Source organism: Pangasianodon hypophthalmus, chromosome 17, assembly GCF_027358585.1.
Source record: "Pangasianodon hypophthalmus isolate fPanHyp1 chromosome 17, fPanHyp1.pri, whole genome shotgun sequence".
Lineage (NCBI taxonomy): Eukaryota > Metazoa > Chordata > Actinopteri > Siluriformes > Pangasiidae > Pangasianodon > Pangasianodon hypophthalmus.
Window position 1 is genome coordinate 11,281,830 of NC_069726.1, and position 18,835 is coordinate 11,300,664.

The 18,835-nt window shown below is 38.2% G+C and overlaps 1 protein-coding gene across 1 annotated transcript; it reads right to left on the minus strand.

The window, feature by feature from the left end:
- Nucleotides 1–11,332: 11,332 nt before the first annotated feature.
- On the minus strand, nt 11,333–18,375 carry rab38b (RAB38b, member of RAS oncogene family). The gene is made up of 3 exons (XM_026942082.3): nt 17,998–18,375; nt 16,689–16,969; nt 11,333–13,352 (listed from the first exon to the last, which is right to left on the minus strand). The coding sequence occupies exons 1-3, from the start codon at nt 18,194–18,196 to the stop codon at nt 13,200–13,202; spliced, it is 633 nt and encodes a 210-aa protein (XP_026797883.1). The 5' UTR covers nt 18,197–18,375; the 3' UTR covers nt 11,333–13,199.
- Nucleotides 18,376–18,835: the final 460 nt, after the last annotated feature.

Below are 18,835 nucleotides of genomic sequence, written 5' to 3' on the forward strand. Positions count from 1 at the left end.
TTTTCCATCTGTCTTCACTTGTTGATTGCTGACTTAATCTGCTGGATGTATGCTATACTAAAGGGCTGATACATTTTCTACACACCAACAGTTAGTTAGCTTCTAAAAGTCATAGGATCAAGGCTGCTAAGCAGCACAGGATTCAGCCATGTGCCCTTCACATGATCTAGCCTAAGCTCAGGCTTGCCTGAGGAAAGAAAAGTCCTAAAAGCCAGGACTCGTGCATCATCACCCACTCTTTCTCACTGTGTTTTCACAGAGAGCCTTCTGTGTGAGATTTCTTCCTCCTATAGGCTACATAACTAAGACCCCCTGGAATGCCTGTTTAGTGCTGCATTGCATCCGGAAAGGTAACTGTTTCATTCTTTGCCCTAAACTCCCAAAATCACATCACCAGACAATCCCATGCCCCCGTTCCCCCATACACACACACACTACCCTCTTCTTTTAAAAGAAAGCCAGTGAATTCAATGGCTGTTCAATAGGTTACACATGAGTTATTGATGCTCCACTTTGCAACTGTGTCCTTTAAAATGGTCTGCAATTTCTAATCAGATGGGGGAAAGAGGAGCACTTTGTTTTAAAACCTCATCTCCCCAGTGAGAGGCAGTAATTTTATCTCTGGTCAGTAGTTCACATCATGAGAAATCATTTGAGAGGCTCCTAAAAAGATGTTTTCTGAAAAGCTGGTAACTATCGTCCAATCACTGAATCAGTTCAGCCTCACTTCTGATTTACTTTACATATATTAATGTGCTCTGTCTTATGGGATACACATCTAATTAAGCTGGTATTTTTTTTTAACTGACCTTGAGAAAATTGCACAAGGAAGAAATTCACCCATATAAGGCCCTCATTTCCCCACAGAGCTCATAAAAATAACGACTCAAAGTTTCTGCGAACACTTTTTTTTTTCTGCGCGTAGGCCAATCACGCCCGGTTGTTGCTGTGGCAACAGGAGCTTGTCAAATCACTGCATGAGCTTCTGAGGATATGTGTGTGTGTTTAAGTTAGCATAATGAATGTAAATATTGACAGAATTTCAAGTGATGTCCTTGTATAATACCATACACTTCATTGGCTATGTCCAAAACTGCATTGCGTTCTACTACTAAATACTCAAGACTACCCAACAATGCTCCTGCACCTGATACACGCATAACAGCTCCACTACAATGCCATTTTTGTGTCAATGCCTTGCTCAGAATCATCCACCACACAAATAATAACTGGTCAGAACATATCCTACGGTGGTCTCTTATCACATATTGATGTGGGGGACGGGGTTTGTGTGTGGATGGGAAGGAGGGGTTCTATAGTTTTATTGTGTATAATAACCCAGTATAGTGTATATAAAATGGGATAAGTCTCATAAAAGGGCAAGTATACCTAATAAAGTGGCCACCACTACCTTTTTGTTGGTTATGATAGTATGAGGTGCAGTATAATTTTTACATAATATTTTTATGTAGTATTTAGCTGTCACAGCTGTAGCCTATCCTAACCATGAGTGGTCGGGTGTACAATAAACCACAGCAGTATGTCAGTATGGTGTAATACAGGATAATATGAAGTGCAGTAGCATGCAGTTGTGCCACTATTTCTGTAGATGGGTTGTAGTTTTTAGACAGTGGCATAAGCTACTTACTGCCACTTTATTAGGGTATAGCATGTGATAATATTTTGCTTTGTTAATTAGCAAACTGTTGAGAACGGTAGTACATATATTTGGACATAGCTTCACATTTTTTTATTTACCTGCATTGTTATGCACAGTCTGCTGTCTACCAACAGCACTGAACAAAGGACGATGTCAGCCTGTCATGTAGAAACAGATAAGGTGTGTGCGTTGTTATGGTCCTCAGTGCACCTGCACACACTGTGCCTTTCCTTCTTCCACTGCTGGCCTGTCAGGTGTCTGTGGCAGAATGAGGCCACCACACACTCACATTCACAACAGTGCAATATGTTTAAGTGCTTACAGTTTTCTGTAGATGCGTGTCAGCGCATCTTCACATTGGTGTATTCGTTACACCGTGGCTTAATTATAGTGAGACCTTCTTGTTCCCCATGTTAAGTATTGAAAACATAATCTATGTTGGCCCATTTTAGTGTTCTTGTAAATGAGGGAGTGAAAAGAAAACATGGACCTAATTAAAGAGCACTCCGGTAGGCATTAGCAGCAGTCCCCCAGGCTTTTGGATTAAAAAAGTGGTCAACTTTATACCAGAAACCATTTGGTTGAAAGCATCATATCCCTATAGCTGTGTATGTACAATCAGCTCTAGAACTATTGGCACCCTCCCTGAATATAAGCAAAATGAAAAATATTACATTAATAACATGCAATAAGTCTTATTTATCGTTTTAATGTAAAACAGCATTATTTAAAATGATCCTTTATAAAGTATTCCAGACTTTAAAACTTTGATATTTAAACTATTTATATAGTCACTTTTTTGGAAAATATTTTTATATATATAAAAAAAAAATTTGAGACATGTAAACGAAAAAACTATTTTTGATATGTTTTTATTAGAATGATTTTAGGTTTGACTGTATGTAATATATTTGATGGATTAACAATGGACTGCATGTGGGTTTGACTTACAATCTGGAGATGTACTGCTTCCAGAACATATTGGTGCCTTGAAAGTAAGGTTACACCAGATCCTCCTCTGTGAGTAATTTAATTCTCCAACCAAAATTAAAACATAATCTCAGCTCTGTTTAATCCTTCTCCTGTCTGAATGTTGGACTGGGCTGTGGACTACCTTTTCTCTTTATCTTGGAGATAAATTCATTTGCTTCTCTAGGTTTAATTAAAGTGTGCAGCAGATGTGTCTGGAGGGTAAGGCCCATGGCACAGTATGAGTTGGGACTCTGTGCTCTCTCTCTTCCTCTATCCCACATGTTAAAATGAGCCTTCTTTCTAATTACAGAGCAAAAGCCATTACACTTTGGTGCTCCTGACAGTTTTAATGAAATTTGACTACTTTGCTAATCCTAGATTAGCTTTCTGTGGAATGATCTAAGTGAGGATGTTGGGCATGGGGACCTTAGAGCAGCTGGAATAACCCCCATCTAGGGCTGTAACAATAAAATAATACATTTTTTGTTGTTTATTTTTAAAAATTGTCTTACAGTCATTTTAATAAAGGGTTATGGCTGGAATTAGTAAATAGACAAATGTATATAGTGAAATTAATGACCATTTACTTGTGATGGTCAGGTATATATATATATATATATATATATATATATATATATACACACACACACACACAGTTGCAATATTGTTAAGGGCCTTGAACCCCTGACCTTCTGATCAGTAACCCAGAGCCTTAACAGCTGATCCACCACTGCCCTGAAGAAGTTAAAAGATAAATTGATCTGTGCACTTCCATGTGTGTTATTTCATAGTTTTAATGCCTTCATTATTCTAAAGTAAGAATAGAAAATAAAAATATTAAAAATTAAGAAGCCCCTTCTATGAGCAGGTTTGTACAAAACTTTTCACTGCTAGTGTATAAACCAGAAACATATGTGAGTTGTGTGTCTGTGGTACAGAGAATCTTTCAGACCATTCCATTCCCTACTTTGAATACTGGTTTAAATCTCTTAAAAATGGATATAAACAGGAGATATAACTATAAGCTGAGGAGGCAATGTGTCATTCTATTGTGTGTATGTGTCACAGGGAAGTGCACTGGAGTCGCTAAGGCTGGAAATATCTTACTGGAGACAGACATGACTCACCATGCAGAGCAATACGGGGTATTATCCTGGGCCATGACTCTGCCATTGTGTCTCATAAAACAAGTCCTTCCCCTAATGAATGCTCCAGGCTTGACCATAAGCCTTGTTTTTTTATTAACTTGAATCTCTGAGGTATTTTAGAGGAGTTAGAATGCCAATCTAGCTAACAATGCTGTGGGTGACAGTTTTTAAAATGCCTTTCCACTGTTTCTGGCTGAGATCGCAACTGCTGCTAAATGGTAACACAAGCCCAGTAATGTTTACGCGAATGACTATAACAAATCTTGTCTCAGTTCAGCAGCAACATGCTCTCATGATCTTGACCTTTCTGCTCTTTGTTTTCTATGCTGTTACTGCTGTTCTCTTAAAAATGGAACTGAATCCCTTCTGTCATCTATAATAGCATTGTACATGATATAATTCAACCAGCTCCAGACCCTTTGTTTAATTTAAATGCATTTTTTCACCTAAAATCCTTTTAGACAAGGGTCTCTGCAGAAAGTACAGCCCTTTTCGATGAACTCCGATGGAAACATGCAGGCTCTTTTAGAATCCAAAGGCATATTATACAGTATGCCATTTAAGATGCAGCCTATATTCATCTTTGGCTGTTCTTGATTTAATCGAGTCCACTGAGAATCCACTCTCGTGTCTGTTTCTAATGCCCCACTTATGAGCGCAATAAGAGAGAACTCATCAAGTGGCTGTAAAAAGCACCATATGACATGCAAGCCTATGATTTTGGGACTTGATAAATCACATCTGTATAGTATGTCAATTTTTATTTTGTTATTTTTAAATGTGAAACACACTTCTCTCATGTCAACTTCACATCATGTCTGAAGTTGCACTGTAAGTTTATTCATTCATCTTCAGTGGTTGTTTTACACTGGTCAGAGTTGCTGTTGATCCTATCCAGCAAACACTGGATGTGGGAACACACCCTGTATGGGATGCCAGTCCATCGCAGGGCACAATGAACACATACATTCACACACTCCTTTGCATCTCGCAGGGACAATTTAGCATAGCTAATCTACCTATTGGCATGTTTTTGGAGGTGGAAGAAAACTGGTGAGCCCAGAGGAAATCCATGAGGCAGCAACGCTCACCACTGCACCACCATCTCACCTGGACTGAAGATTTCTCCACTAAAAGTATCTTAGTTTAGGCTAGGCCTAATTTCTGTTGTTTAGTCTGGGAATCTGCCAAAAGACAGAGAAGGTTTCTTTTCAGTATACTGCTTGAATCAAAACCATATCCAGACTGCTTTTCACAGATGCTGCTGATAAATTTGTTTATTGTTCTGACATCAGTCTACACCAGTACAAGAAGTGTTTTTACTGAACTGAAATCCACCATGGAACTGCACTAATCCAACACACTGAGTCACTTCTAATCTAATCCTAACATCTTCATATCTAATCCTTTCCCTTTGAAAAAAAAATAGTGAATGGTAGTGCCCAGATGACTTTTTAAGTAAAAAAAAAAAGGAACAACTGTACATCTGTTCATTCATGTAATTGGCCTATCCGGTCAGCCAATTGTGTTTCAGCTGCACAATGCATGAAATAATGCAGTAAAGGTCAAACTCATAATCTTCTGAGATTTTCATGTACAACCGTCTCTAGTTTTTACACAGAAAGCTGACAAAAACAAAAAACATCCAGTGAGCAGCAGCAGAAACACCTTGTTGATGAGACAGGTCAGAGGAGAATGACCAGACTGGCTTGAGCTGACAGGAAAACTATGGTAACTCAAATAACCACTCTTTACAACTGTGGTGAGCAGAAAAGCATGCAAGAATGCATAACACCTCAAACCTACAGCAGCAGAAGACCACATCAGGTTCCACTCCAATCAGCCAAGACTACAGTGGGCACAGGCTCACCAAAAGTGTACAATTGAAGATTGAAACATTGCCTGGTCTGAGGAATCTTAATTTCTCTGCAGCATGAAGACTGTAGGATCTGAATTTGCCATCAACAGCATGAATCATGGACTCAGTCTACCTAGTGGTAACAGTTCAGGCTAGTTGAGGTGGTGTAATGGTGTGAGGAATATTTTTTTGGCATATATTGGGCCCTTAATACCAAGCCTTGATCTGAGTTGTTGTTCTTCTTTTTCCATCAGCTGCACCCGTTAGGAGTCGCTACAGCGGATCAATGGTCCGCATACCTGATTTGGCACAGTTTTTACGCTGGATGCTCTCTCCAATTTTATCAGGGCTTGGGATCAGCACTAGGAGTGCACTTTTGTGTGCAACCCCAGTGGCTGGGGAAGGTTCCCTGGCCGGGAATCGAACCTGGTTCACAGCAGTGAGAGCACCATGACCTAACTGCTAGTCCTCCAGGGACCCTATAGCCTTGATCTGAGTAGCTGAGTATTATTGCTGACCATGTTCATCTCTTCATGGCCAAAATGTATTTTTTAATATGAATGCTTTAATATGACTATCCATCTTTTAATATGACTACTTCCAGCATGATAATGCACCATCTCACAAAGCACATCGTCTCAAACTAGTTCTATGAACATGACAATGAAGTAGAATGTAGTTGCAAGGGAGATTCACAGCATCAATGCGCAGCTGACAAATCTGCAGCAATTATGTGGTGCCATGTCAGCATGTCAGGAACACCTTGTGGAATCCATGCCATGAAGAATCGAGGCTGTTCTGAGAGCAATGAAGGGGGAAGAGTGTGTGTGTGTGTGTGTGTGTGTAGGGGGTGTTTAGTTTTAGTAGGGTGTTTTTAATAAAGTGGCTGGTGAGCCTGTACGAACCATATTAACAAATACATGCTTTAAAGTTGTATTCTGGAACTGAAACACCGCTCCCTTCATCCAGTAAAATTAATACTGTGCTCCTCTCCCTGAGTAAACTAATGATTTACAAAGAGTAGGCTATAAACTCAAATCAACCTTCTAACTAGCTTGAAGTGTAAAGTAATAAGGTTATGTCATCTACCATTAAAGCTCCCTAGCCTGAGATACAGAGTCCATGATATCGAGGTTTGTGGTTCTTCCTTATATATGAATATATGAACAGATTAAACAGTTTTTACAATACAGAATGTCTCAAGCAGCTTTGCAGACATAGGTAGCTTAAATACACAAGCCAAGGCAAACACAGGCCAGGAAAAACTGCCTAAAAATCTCGTTTTAACTCCAGAGGCAGAGCCTGTTCTCTTCTGCCCAGCACTGTAAACTAAGATCAAATCCCACCATATTAACTTGTAGTTGGTCTCTGAGTGGATAATTTTGAGTCACTGTTTGTTTTTTTCAGTCAGCGTGGTGTGCCTGTTCCTCAGCATGTCACAATCTTGTGACACTAGGGCCATGCCTCTAGAGTTCAAAGGTCAAATACCTCAAGTAACTGCTTATAGGCTCTGGTATCATCTGCCATTAACACTTAACCAAGCACACCTAGTAACAATTTATTCTACGTTTCTCTGAGAGTATTTACTTTAAAATGCATATGTCCCAAAAGTCTCCATACACAGGTGTAATTAACGCTTTTTAACAAAATGTCTTCCAAAATGTTCATACTTCGTTTATATTATATATTTTTTAAGATAGCCTTTAAGAATGCCTTTGACAGAAGAAGAACGTATTGAAATCATTCTCATGGCTGGATCGGGAAGCTGTTGCAAGGTTGTGATGGACTTTAACAGGAAACATAGCAAGCACATCACACACAACACTGTTACCAAAATTATTAACAAATTCCAAAAGACTGGAAGTGTTGCAGACCAACCGAGAAGAGGACATCCATGAACATCCGCTGACGAAGGCACAACTGACGTGGTGCTGGCCTACATAGTATGTATGGAGTCTTTTGGTACACCCTGTAGTACTATTACAGTGCTGTATGTATTGTGTAGTATATATTGTTTAGTGCTATAGAGGTTATAATAGAGATTGTCTGTGGAAATAGAAACAGATTTCAAAAACTAGCATTTATGTCAATGAAGTCTCATTTTTCAAAATAAAATCACCTGCCTACTATTTGTTAATGGCCCGCTAGTTTCTCTATACATACCTGCACGATTCCATGAAAACGTTTGGTGTTGGCATCATATGCCTTATAACACTTATCATGTTACTCGTAGGAATAAATTGCTATGTTAGCCGAATCTGCTAACACACAACACTGAGGCTAGATTTAGGTTTCTCTGCTTTCACCCCACTGGGTTGGGTTCTCCCTCTGCATTTTTCTGCACTTTTTCTGTTTTTTTCTACACTCCATATCATCTACCAATTCGCAAGTGCTAAGTGTCAGTAGCATGGCCAATGAAGTCTTCCTCACCACACCTTCTGAGCCTGCTACTTTAGCAGCTAACATATGTTAACTGTCCCACGGCTTCTCTCTTAGAATGTATGATAGTTGGGCCGCAATTTTTATTTCACCTGACAGTGGCAGCACGCTGTGTTACAACAGTTAGCTAAAATGCAAGATCCTTTTTTTTCTCTGAGTACACCTGCAAATTAAGTTATAGAATGATATTTAGTCATGGCCCCCCATATATCCCCACTGTGTGTGACTTGCTTGCTCCTCTGCTACACAATTACGTCATGCACACTCACACAATAAGGTAATTCTTGCGGTTATCCAGAGTTCATATAACCAGAGATACATACGTAACTAATGGTATGTGTACGTGTCCATTGGGAGATAGTTTAGCTCAGTAGCTCATTGTTTAAGGTTTTGTTCTAGAAGGCTTTGAAGGCATTTCAGAATAACCAAGAAACAAATATTGAGCCTTTCAAATCAAATATGAACTGTCAAATTACCCTACCAAATGAAAGTAAATGATCGTTCATTCATTCATTCATTCATTTATCTTCAGTAACTGCTTATTCTGGCTTGTGGTGGATCCGAAACCTAGCCTGCGACTGGACTCCTGTCTGTTAGAGGGTGACACTTGAACATGTGTCGGTGTATAGAGTAGTGTGGTGATAAATGTTCTCTTTAAAGAAATTATGTAGCTCTTTTTATTAAGATTAAATTTGACACAAACCCCGGTCCTGTGGCAGGGCTGTTGCTGATGTAGTTAAAGATGATGACAATTCTAAAGGTCCTCAGCTGGTGGGGCATGCATAAATTTCTTGCAAAATGTCTGAATATACACTTTTTGGCCAAAAGTGTGTGGATACCTGACCAATCACACACATACCTGCTTGTTGAACATCCTATTCAGGAGTTAGCCCCTGCTTGCTGTTATAATAATCTCCACTCTTCTGGAAAGGCTTTCTATTAGATTTTGGAATGTGGCTGTAGGGATTTGCCCATTCACCCACAAGAGCATTAGTGAGGTTGGGCACTGATGTCAGGTGAGGAGGCCTCTGGCGCAGTCATCCTGAAGATGTTCATCGGGGTTGAGGTCAGGGCTCTGCGCAGGCCACTCCAGTGTGTCCGCACCAACCTTAGCAAACCATGTCTTTATGAAGCTTGTTCTGTGTACATTGTCATGCTGGATCAGGTTTGAGCTAGGCCCCATAAAGTGAAGGGAAATCTTAAAGCTACAGCATACAAAGATATTCGAGACAATCTTGTGCATTCAATTTTGTGGCAATAGTTTGGAGTAGGGACAAATATGGGTGTGATGTATAGGTGTCCACATACTTTTGGCCATATAGTGTGAACAAAACACGGTATGAAATTAAAGATAATTTGGGACCCAGATTGATATCCACTCACCATGCACTTTAATAGGAACATCTGTACACCTGCTCATTCATTTAAGTTTTATGATTGAAAAAAGATCTGGCAATGATTTTTTCCAATCTTAAAGTGTCCAGTTTGGGTGAGCTTGTGCCCACTGTAGCCTCAGATGCCAGTTCTTGGCTGACAGGTGTGGAACTCAAAGTGGTCTTCTGCTGTTGCAGCCCATCTACTTCAAGGTTTGGTGTCTTGTCCATTCTGAGATGCTTTTCTGGTCACCACCATTGTAAATAGTAGTTATTTTAGTAGTTATTTTAGAGCTGACATAACCGTTCTGTCAGCTCTAACCAGCTTTGGCATTTCTCCTCTGACCTCTCTAATCAACAAAGTGTTTCCCACAGAACTGCCACTGTATTTTTTTGTTTGTTTGCCTGTTTTTCACACCATTCTGTGTAAACTCAAGAGACTGTTGTGCATGAAAATCCCAGGAGATGAGCAGTTTCTGAAATACTCAACAGCCATGCCATGTTCAGAATCACTGAGATCACATTTTTACCCCATACCCACATTCTGAACATTACCTGAAGCTCTCAACCTATATCTGCATGATTTTATGATTGGCTGATTGGATAATTGTCTGAATAAGCAGGTGTAATAAAGTGGGCAGTTAGTGTATATTCTTTCATTGGGCCCAGAACTCTTACAGTAGCTATAACCCCTGCCTATGGTTCTGTGGTACCCCACTATGTATTTAAAGGGTTTAGAGCAGAAGGACATCATTCAGACTGTTACATGAGGACTAGAATCTGCATAAAAGGGGAGCCAAGGGGCGCCACTTGGCTTGTGTGTGTGTGTGTGTGTGAGAGAGAGAGAGAGAGGGAGAGGGAGAGAGAGAGAGTAGGTGGTTGTGCTCAGTTATGCCTGCATTCAGTATGTGTGTGTGTTGTGTGTGTGGCAGGCAGTGTGGCTGCTTCTGTGTGGGTGATACTCTCTGGAAAAGCTAATCTGACTGAAGTGTTAGAGGAGCTGAAGGGTGTATATAGAGTCAGTTTATACCATGTGGTATGGTGATTAAATGAAAATCCAGCCTAAATACAGCCAGGTGTAAACGTGTATAATGTATTTCCTGCTTTTTGAAGATGATGCAACAGTATTGTAGAGCACTTTTCCCAGTACTCTAAACCCCAAAGAAGTCTGTTACATCCTCACATTCCTGTGCTGAAAATAAGAAGCTGGAATTAATAATAAATGTTTCTTTGTCCTTTCACTTATGGTGATTTTAAATGATGTATGAATGTTATGATGAATATGATGTAATATATTTGAAGAACTGGATTTAATTCATGTCCTGTCAGAAGTTCTAATTTAGGAATGCCTTGCTGTAGAAGCACATCTCCTCCAGGAGGATGAGGAATTGCAGGAATTGCATCACTCCAGAGTCCAAAAAAAAAAAAAAAAACCTGAAATTAAATGGTCCCTTCATATAGAAATAATACTTGGTAACACATGGATTATGGAGTAGTGTGTTGATTCTTGAAAAATAATAAAAAGCATCTCGATTTCTACTGTGTGTGGTTTTCTTTCTTGATCTTTTTCTGTAAATCTTCTTGCATTTGTTTGTCTCTGTTTGCAGCTCTGTTTCATGTCTCTATTCACTCTAATTGGATTCATATGACTACAACTGTTTACCAGCAACCTGTGGAAAACTGGGCAGTGTTAAATCTGAATCCTGAATGGAAAAATGAGTTAAAAAAAAAAAAAAGTCAATTAGGAAGTAATGACACAGTAAGTCCTCAGCTCAGCATATCACTTACCCCAGCTATAAGCAGACTTTTACATACAGAAAACCCTAGTTGAGTTACTGGAAAGGTAGAATGAGTGATCAGTGATATATTACATTCACATTTATTCACTGGATTGATACTTTCACACAGTGTGAAGAAGGACATAATCCATGTCAAAGTTCCTCAATAGAGAATTTGTCTTACAACACAAGCAAGTCACTATGATTCACCTCTGTGTGATTTGTGCTAACAATATTTGGCATTCATTTTCTAATTTAGTCAAAGTTTCACAGTCTGGTCAGTTTGCTCTTTTTAAATTCCAGGGTACTACTGAAACAATGGACCAACAACATGCACAGGTTTGCAGAATATTAATCATGCGGATGTTGCAGGAGCTGCAACCTTCATAGAAAGAGCTTTTATACTTCTGTGCTCAGCAGTTGTCATGGTGATACCAGAGGACTTGGGTTGAATATGAGTAATATGCTAAAATGCACTGCAATTCCACCAACGTTCTGTCATGTACTCTTCCCATTGACAGGAACTCTTGCTTTTATTCTCCTCAAGGCTGTTTCTGGTTATGGCAACACAAATTCAGTTTAAGTTTAGCATACACTACTGTTTCTGTGCTTCAATCCATACAAATATCAATATAAACATCTGTCTGTTCCATGCATAAAGTTAGAACTGAAGAATATAAAGCTAAATGTCAGCTCACTGATGTCAGCTATAATAAATGTATAATCAGAATACTAGCACAATTGTTATTTGTCCAAAAACAGATATCAAAATTACCAGTTGTGGGCTAATAGCCAATTTCAATTAAATCCATTTATATCTGGAATACCTAAAAATAGTGGATACTACACTCCAATAAATGTGAAGAAGTAAAAAGCAAACTAAGTAATTATATTTGAATTATTATATTTACATAAAAAAACCCTAACTAGAGTTAACTATAATAATGCATGGGATTTGTCTAGTATAAAAAAGTGGCATGGGTAATGAAACAAACCAGAGACAACGTTTTGCTCAAAACAGTTTTCTTCCATTTTAGGTCCAAAATGCAATGCATTCATGCAATATTAATAAACGTTATTATTTATCCAGATACAAAATATTTTATATTTACATGCACATGTCTGCTGTTAAAAAATGTACTTAGTACTTGGGATAAAGTGTTTTCAAATTATGTAATACTTCCCACATAGACGACAATAGACTAGTACGAAGTGAAAGTGCAAAGGGTTTGCACTCAGCAGGCAGTGGAACAGAAAGGAACTTAGATCAATAACCATGTTTAAAGATGTGAACAAAAGTGTGTGCTGAAGAGGGGCTTCATGGGAGATTTATATAATGGCAGTGAGTCAGAAAGTGAATCACTGAGGAGCATGGAGAAAGGGTGAGAAAGAGAAACAGAGATGGGGAAAATGCAGAAAATAGATGGAAAGAGCTACAGAGAAAGACACATAGAGAGAGGGGGTGCAGTTTTTCACTTCATGCACCATAAAGATGAAAGTTTATCTAAAAATGTTCTGTATGTACTTAAGAAATCTATACATTCTCAAGTCTAAAAAATAATAGTGAGTGGAAAAACATTTGTTTATCACAGCATCAATACATTTAAACACAAATACCAACATGTAAAACACATAACAGATCAGTAGTCCCAAACAATTTCTGGACAGATGTGTAATGTAATGTTCAGCTGTGTTTCAAAATTGTTCTCTATCTGTCCATCTGGAATCAAACATCACAAGGTGAAAACTGCACATGCTGACACCAGACATGTGTTGCACATACATAACTGTACTCTTACAAAGTATTCGTTCATATGTAACTGGACTTTGTGTTCCATTCACACACACACATACACACTTATCTTTGATGTCCTGCTTAGGTCTTATGGTTACAGACATAGTGGGAGAAAAGGACATCTGTCTTTTAGTCCTTCTCGGCTGCTGAGCCTGAATCCACCTGTTGGCCAGATGTTAGGGTCTGAAACATGCAGAGCAGCTCGTCTTCGTGGTTGTGGTCAGCTGAGGGGAAATGGTGTCGGGAACCACTGATTTGAGAATATCGTTCTCGCTGGCAATGATGTGCTTGACCAGGAAATTTGCAGCTTCATTGATATTTAGATTTTCCTACAGTATAACAAAAGAAAGAGTGAGAAGGCGTTGGAAAACTTATAAGGCCACTGTTTACCTTTATTAATCCTCTATGTACACTCTCTACTAGTAGCACTTTGGACATTTGCACATCTGCACTACTGTATATCTGATAAACATTGATTATATAATCAATGTCATATTATACATTTTGTATAACATGGTGTAGTGCGTACTTTGATGCTTGAAACATGGGGGGCTGTATGAAATACAGTATTGTGCAGTATTTTTATTTATTATTTTTTGTGGTGAGCTTTGCTGTGATGTGAATTTCCTTTTGCGATTAATAAAGTCAATCAATCAACATTGATTGACAAAAATCAACATAGTAAATACTTACCCTGCAGGTTAACTTAACTGAATAACTGAGTTATAACTGTGTACTGCCATGTTTGCACATATTATACATAAAGATATATAATAATAATATTATATAATAATCTTATAATATAATAGATATATAAACGGCAACATTTCATTTGCACTCCGTTATGGGACTAAAAGCCTCTTATTTCCTGAATATTGTCTAGTTAAATTTAATAACGAAGAAATTAGCCAATTAATACATTTGAGGTTGTTATTTAGAAAAATATTTTAATCAATAACACACAGCATCAAATTGCCTAGAGGAGGGTTTCAATTTTGTGTTTTATTACAGGTGAATGAAAGTGGATGGTAATTTTAAATAAATAAATAAATAAATAAATAAATAAATTAATAACTCTATTTAAAGGTCTTCATTAAGTGTAATGAGGAAAAACCTTGAATAGCTCCATACCTTCTGGTTTTCTTCAGCAACTGCTCGATTTGCCTGTCTGCTTTTAATTAGGAATTGAATATTCATGACTTTTAATTAGAGGTCTCCTAAATCTTGTGATCTCCTGGTTCTGGCCATCTGACATCCTATTAGAGCCTGAGCTGGCTACACAAGGCTGCTTAGCTATTTCTAATCCATATCCTATTTTTGTATTGGCAGGTGACTAGTCACAAATTCAGGCACTAAAAACAAGAGCTCTCACATTATAAGTGAGTATATGAGTTCTTTCTAAGGTAACAGATTCCATGATTTGTATTGTTTCACTAGATTAATGAGCATTATTCTTTTATCCAATATACTGTAAATCTTAGAACTTGACAACTAGCAGCACATTCTAGATTAAATGCTGACTTGAGCTTCCAAAAATTATTTGAAAAATATTACAAGATAAAAGGAAAAATATTACAAGATAAAAGTAAATAGCTGATAGATAACACCATTATGTTGTTTGCCTTGTAATATATTAGGTAAGTTGCAGTTTGGTGCTCATATTATTAAAGCTGCTTTAAGTATTTTTTGTTGTATAGTTTATATTCTTACACCTATCACAAAAAAAAAACATAAATGAATGGAATCAAGAGGGAAGACAAGAGTGAACACTGGTGTGGCTTTCCAAGCTGGACCTGAGAGATTTAATTGGCTGGATAATTGATGAGGTGTTTGCTTTGCTTATGCTTTTGTTTAGCATCTTCTGATTAAATTTTTATCACAATATTTTTTACTAGTATTTTCTGTTCTCTCAAACTAAAACAATGTAACATATATGACATGCAGGAGTTATCTAGCTTGTAACTTTAGCTATGCCATTTTACTGTTGCCAAGCCTACTTGTTTTTTCTAGCAGTGGATAACTAACATAACTAGCTATGTGGACACTATAGTGCATATGATATACATCAGATTCAGATTATTGTTTCCTTGTAGCTTAGGTGTCTTTGTGCGTGCAGATATTTGATCCAACCAAACAGCTGAACACAGCGAACTCGACAAATGTAATCAATGGTGTGTACTTTTCAACACAAAATGTGGGCTATATAAATAAAACAAATATTTGCTAGATTTATACATATAAACTATCATAAAAAGGGTTATCTTCAAGGATTCATTGAATAAATAAGTGTTCTTAGCTGCTACTTGGAACCCTTTCTGATAGGAAATTACTCAGTTCTACATAGAACTTTTAAGGGATCCTCAGAAGTGTAGCCTTGAGAGTAGAAGTGAACTCTCAAGATTTTACATTTTTAAAGAGTGTATTTATGCAGTTTGTGTAAAGATTGTCTTGACCACGCATATGCAAAGCCACAAGTGTAATGCACTGCATCCATGATTAAACATAGGGGTTTGTTTAATCATCGATCTGGACTACTAATAATTTTAAATTACTATAATATCTGCTTTTTGATCAAAAATTAAAAAAAAAAAAAAATACTGTTAAATATAAAACACATTTTTGGTTCTGCTGAAATCCCATAAAGTTGGTGTGTTAAAATGTGACCTGCTTCTGTGAAGAAACTGCAAGCCATGCCTGTAAGGCTGTAAACTCTGACTGGTTTGTTGGCAGATAGTAGGCCTATCATCTCCAAAATTAATTATAGTATGTGCTTTCAGATATGACCCGAGTTTTAGAGGGACACAAAGCACACAAATGTAATACCCGTGCAAATCCAAGTCCTTTCGACATAGTGGTTTTGGATACAGACACTTTTCAAATAGAACGCGTCCTTTTTAAGCACCCTTTGAACGATGCTTAATTACCATATATGGCTAATTATGGGCATGCCAATATTTAAATGAGCTGTGAGAAGGCAGCTACAAACAATTTCTATTTATTGAATTTTATTACTTACACTTGCACTGTGCACATTTGATGAATTCCAATTTTATTGTCTCTATGAGAATTCTAGTTCTATTTAATCCATAAGAAACCATTTAGAATTTTTTTTCTACACGATGTTGATAAATGAGGCCCCTAGTGTGTAACAGCTTGTGTGTGACCGAAGTGCTACTGCTGTCTTCTATCCTTTTTTTTTTTTTTTTTCAAAACTATTGGTGCGTGTGTTTAAAAAGATATGAATGGAGGGATTGAAGGCAGGGGTGAGCCCAGTGGCTAAGTCTGGCACAAGAACTGCTAACATCACTTACTGCTCAACTTTAAGAAGGCTTAGAGCTTCAGTTTTAAATTTATCACAAGTCTACTTTCCACACCTAAATTAATACAATTTCAAGCAGGCTTGGCTCTACAGAGTTTCACCCAAAATGACACCAAATATCCTATGGCATCGCATATATGTGCAAAGGGTTACAGACCTCTGCTTTAGTACTAAATAGCATACGTTTTATAAATAGCACAAATTTGTAGACACAGATTAAGTCTATTCTAATAGTAAAGACGATGGTTTTCAATTAAAAAGAATCACTATGTTATAGCGAAGACATCATACGAAAGGTAAATCAAGTATATGAACATATACTGAAAAAGTCAGTATTACACCTTACCTTGGCTGAGGTTTCAAACCATCCCACAAATCCGTTTTCTTGGCAGAACTGGTCCATCTTCAGACCATTATTGACCAGAATGTCTTTGCTTTGGTCACACTTGTTGGCCAGAAGCACAGTGGTAATGCTTTTGCCATTGGCAAGTGTCAACTTTGAGTCCAGGTCCTCCTTCCATTTGGTGACTGCTTCGAATGTTGTGGGTCTGGTGACATCGAAAACAATGAACGCCCCCATGGCCTCTCTGTAGTAAACCCGCGTCATGTTCCCAAAGCGCTCCTGACCTTCACGATCAGCAAGACAGACAAAGAATAAGAAGAATGGGAGGGTAAGCATCTGATTTTGTTAAGAGCATTTAACTTCATTGCTGTGTCTGCATTACACAGTTATAAAAATGACTGTTTCTTTTGTGATTATGATTTGTGAGCTCTAGAGAAATTTATGATGAAGTCCTTACATTTTTTTTTTTAAGTGAACACTGTAAAGAATGCTGTAGTACCCAGCCAGTATTTCTATTACTAATCTGCCATATTATGTAAGTGGTGATCAAAAACCTAATTTAAGAGATTTCCTATTCTTATATGGGCACGTATTCACAGCTTGGGTAAAAAGACCATTAAAAGTACTTCTCTCTGGTTTGTTTACAGTGATTTTCCTCCACAATGACTCCCATGTGATCTACCTCCAAATCTTACTCACATGAGACCAGTTCTCATATGATTGCACGCATACCTTCCACATGGGAAATGAGTCTAGTGCTCAGAGAGAGAGAGAGAGAGAGAGAGAGAGAGAGAGAGAGAGAGGTGGCTGGCATGGGTGGCACATGGGATTGGATCTGGATTATTAAAATAGTGTTCTGTAGGAGGCACACTGAGGACTCGCTTATTACCTGGCAATCCATTTCAGATTTGCCAGTTGGACCTGCTCTCTATTACACTGTATATCTGCATATGAGAAAGTCTAAACAGCCAAACTCCCCAATGTTGTATCAACTACAATGTTCATTTCTTTCCAACTTAAGAATTTGACTTATACAAACAGTGTAGGTGTAGATTTAATACTGGACATTTTTCTGTGTATCTAAAAGTAAGCTGAAATGAGGTAGTTACAGAGAACTTCACTGAGATAAAAGCTCCATATCTACCAAACATGCAATCAAATAATAATAATAATAATAATAATAATACTAGTAGGTTTAATCTTTTAAGCACGTGAACAGCATCATAAGCTTTGCACTCAGATAGAGAAGCAGGCCAGAGGAAGAATGAGTGTGAGTGTTGTGAGAGTTGTGAGCACTACAGCCCACTCCTACCTGCTATGTCCCACAGCTGCAGTCTCACGGTCTCCGAGTCCCAGTTGAGAACTTTGAGGGCGAAGTCCACCCCGATGGTGGCTCTGTAGTTCGTCGAGTAGGTCTGATGCACATAGCGCTTAATGATGCTGGTCTTGCCCACACCTAAATCGCCGATAACGAGGATTTTGTACAAGTGGTCTTTCTGACTGCGGTGCATGGCTGCTGTGGACTGCGCGCTCACTCCACTCGGAGTCCCGTGAAAAGTTTACTGAAGTGAAGGCTGACCCTGGAAAGCCCGGCCAGGGTGGGGCTGCAGAGCAGCTTGTGACCGGCATGTTGGAGTCTCTCGTGGGCGTCACGTTTCCTCCCCCCCACCCGCCGAAAATGTGGAAAAGCCGCGTGCGTGCGTGCGCGTGTGCGTGCGTGCGCGTGCGTGTATGTGTGTCAATCGCACAGTAAGGAAAACAAAAATGATAACAAAACAAAACATCTGTTTAGTTTCTTTGGTCCCATTAGGATTTTATCGCTTTAACCTAATAGACGTTTTCACTCATAACAGATCTTAGTCTGGCTAAAGAAATGCCTTCCAGTGATTTTATCAGGCCAAGAGTGTCCTTATATAATATTACTACTAATAATAATACTTACATAATATTTAAGATTTAATAAAACACCGGCCAAATAAAATATGATCAAATACACCATCTATGTTCAATAAAAAACTGAATGTATTGTTTATAGACGAATATTTAGGCCTACTTCTTCCACCATGCCATGTAGTTCCTTAACAGCAAGCTTTGGTTGCTAAGCAACATAACAGGCAAAGATTTGGCTATATTATGGACAAAAACAACAT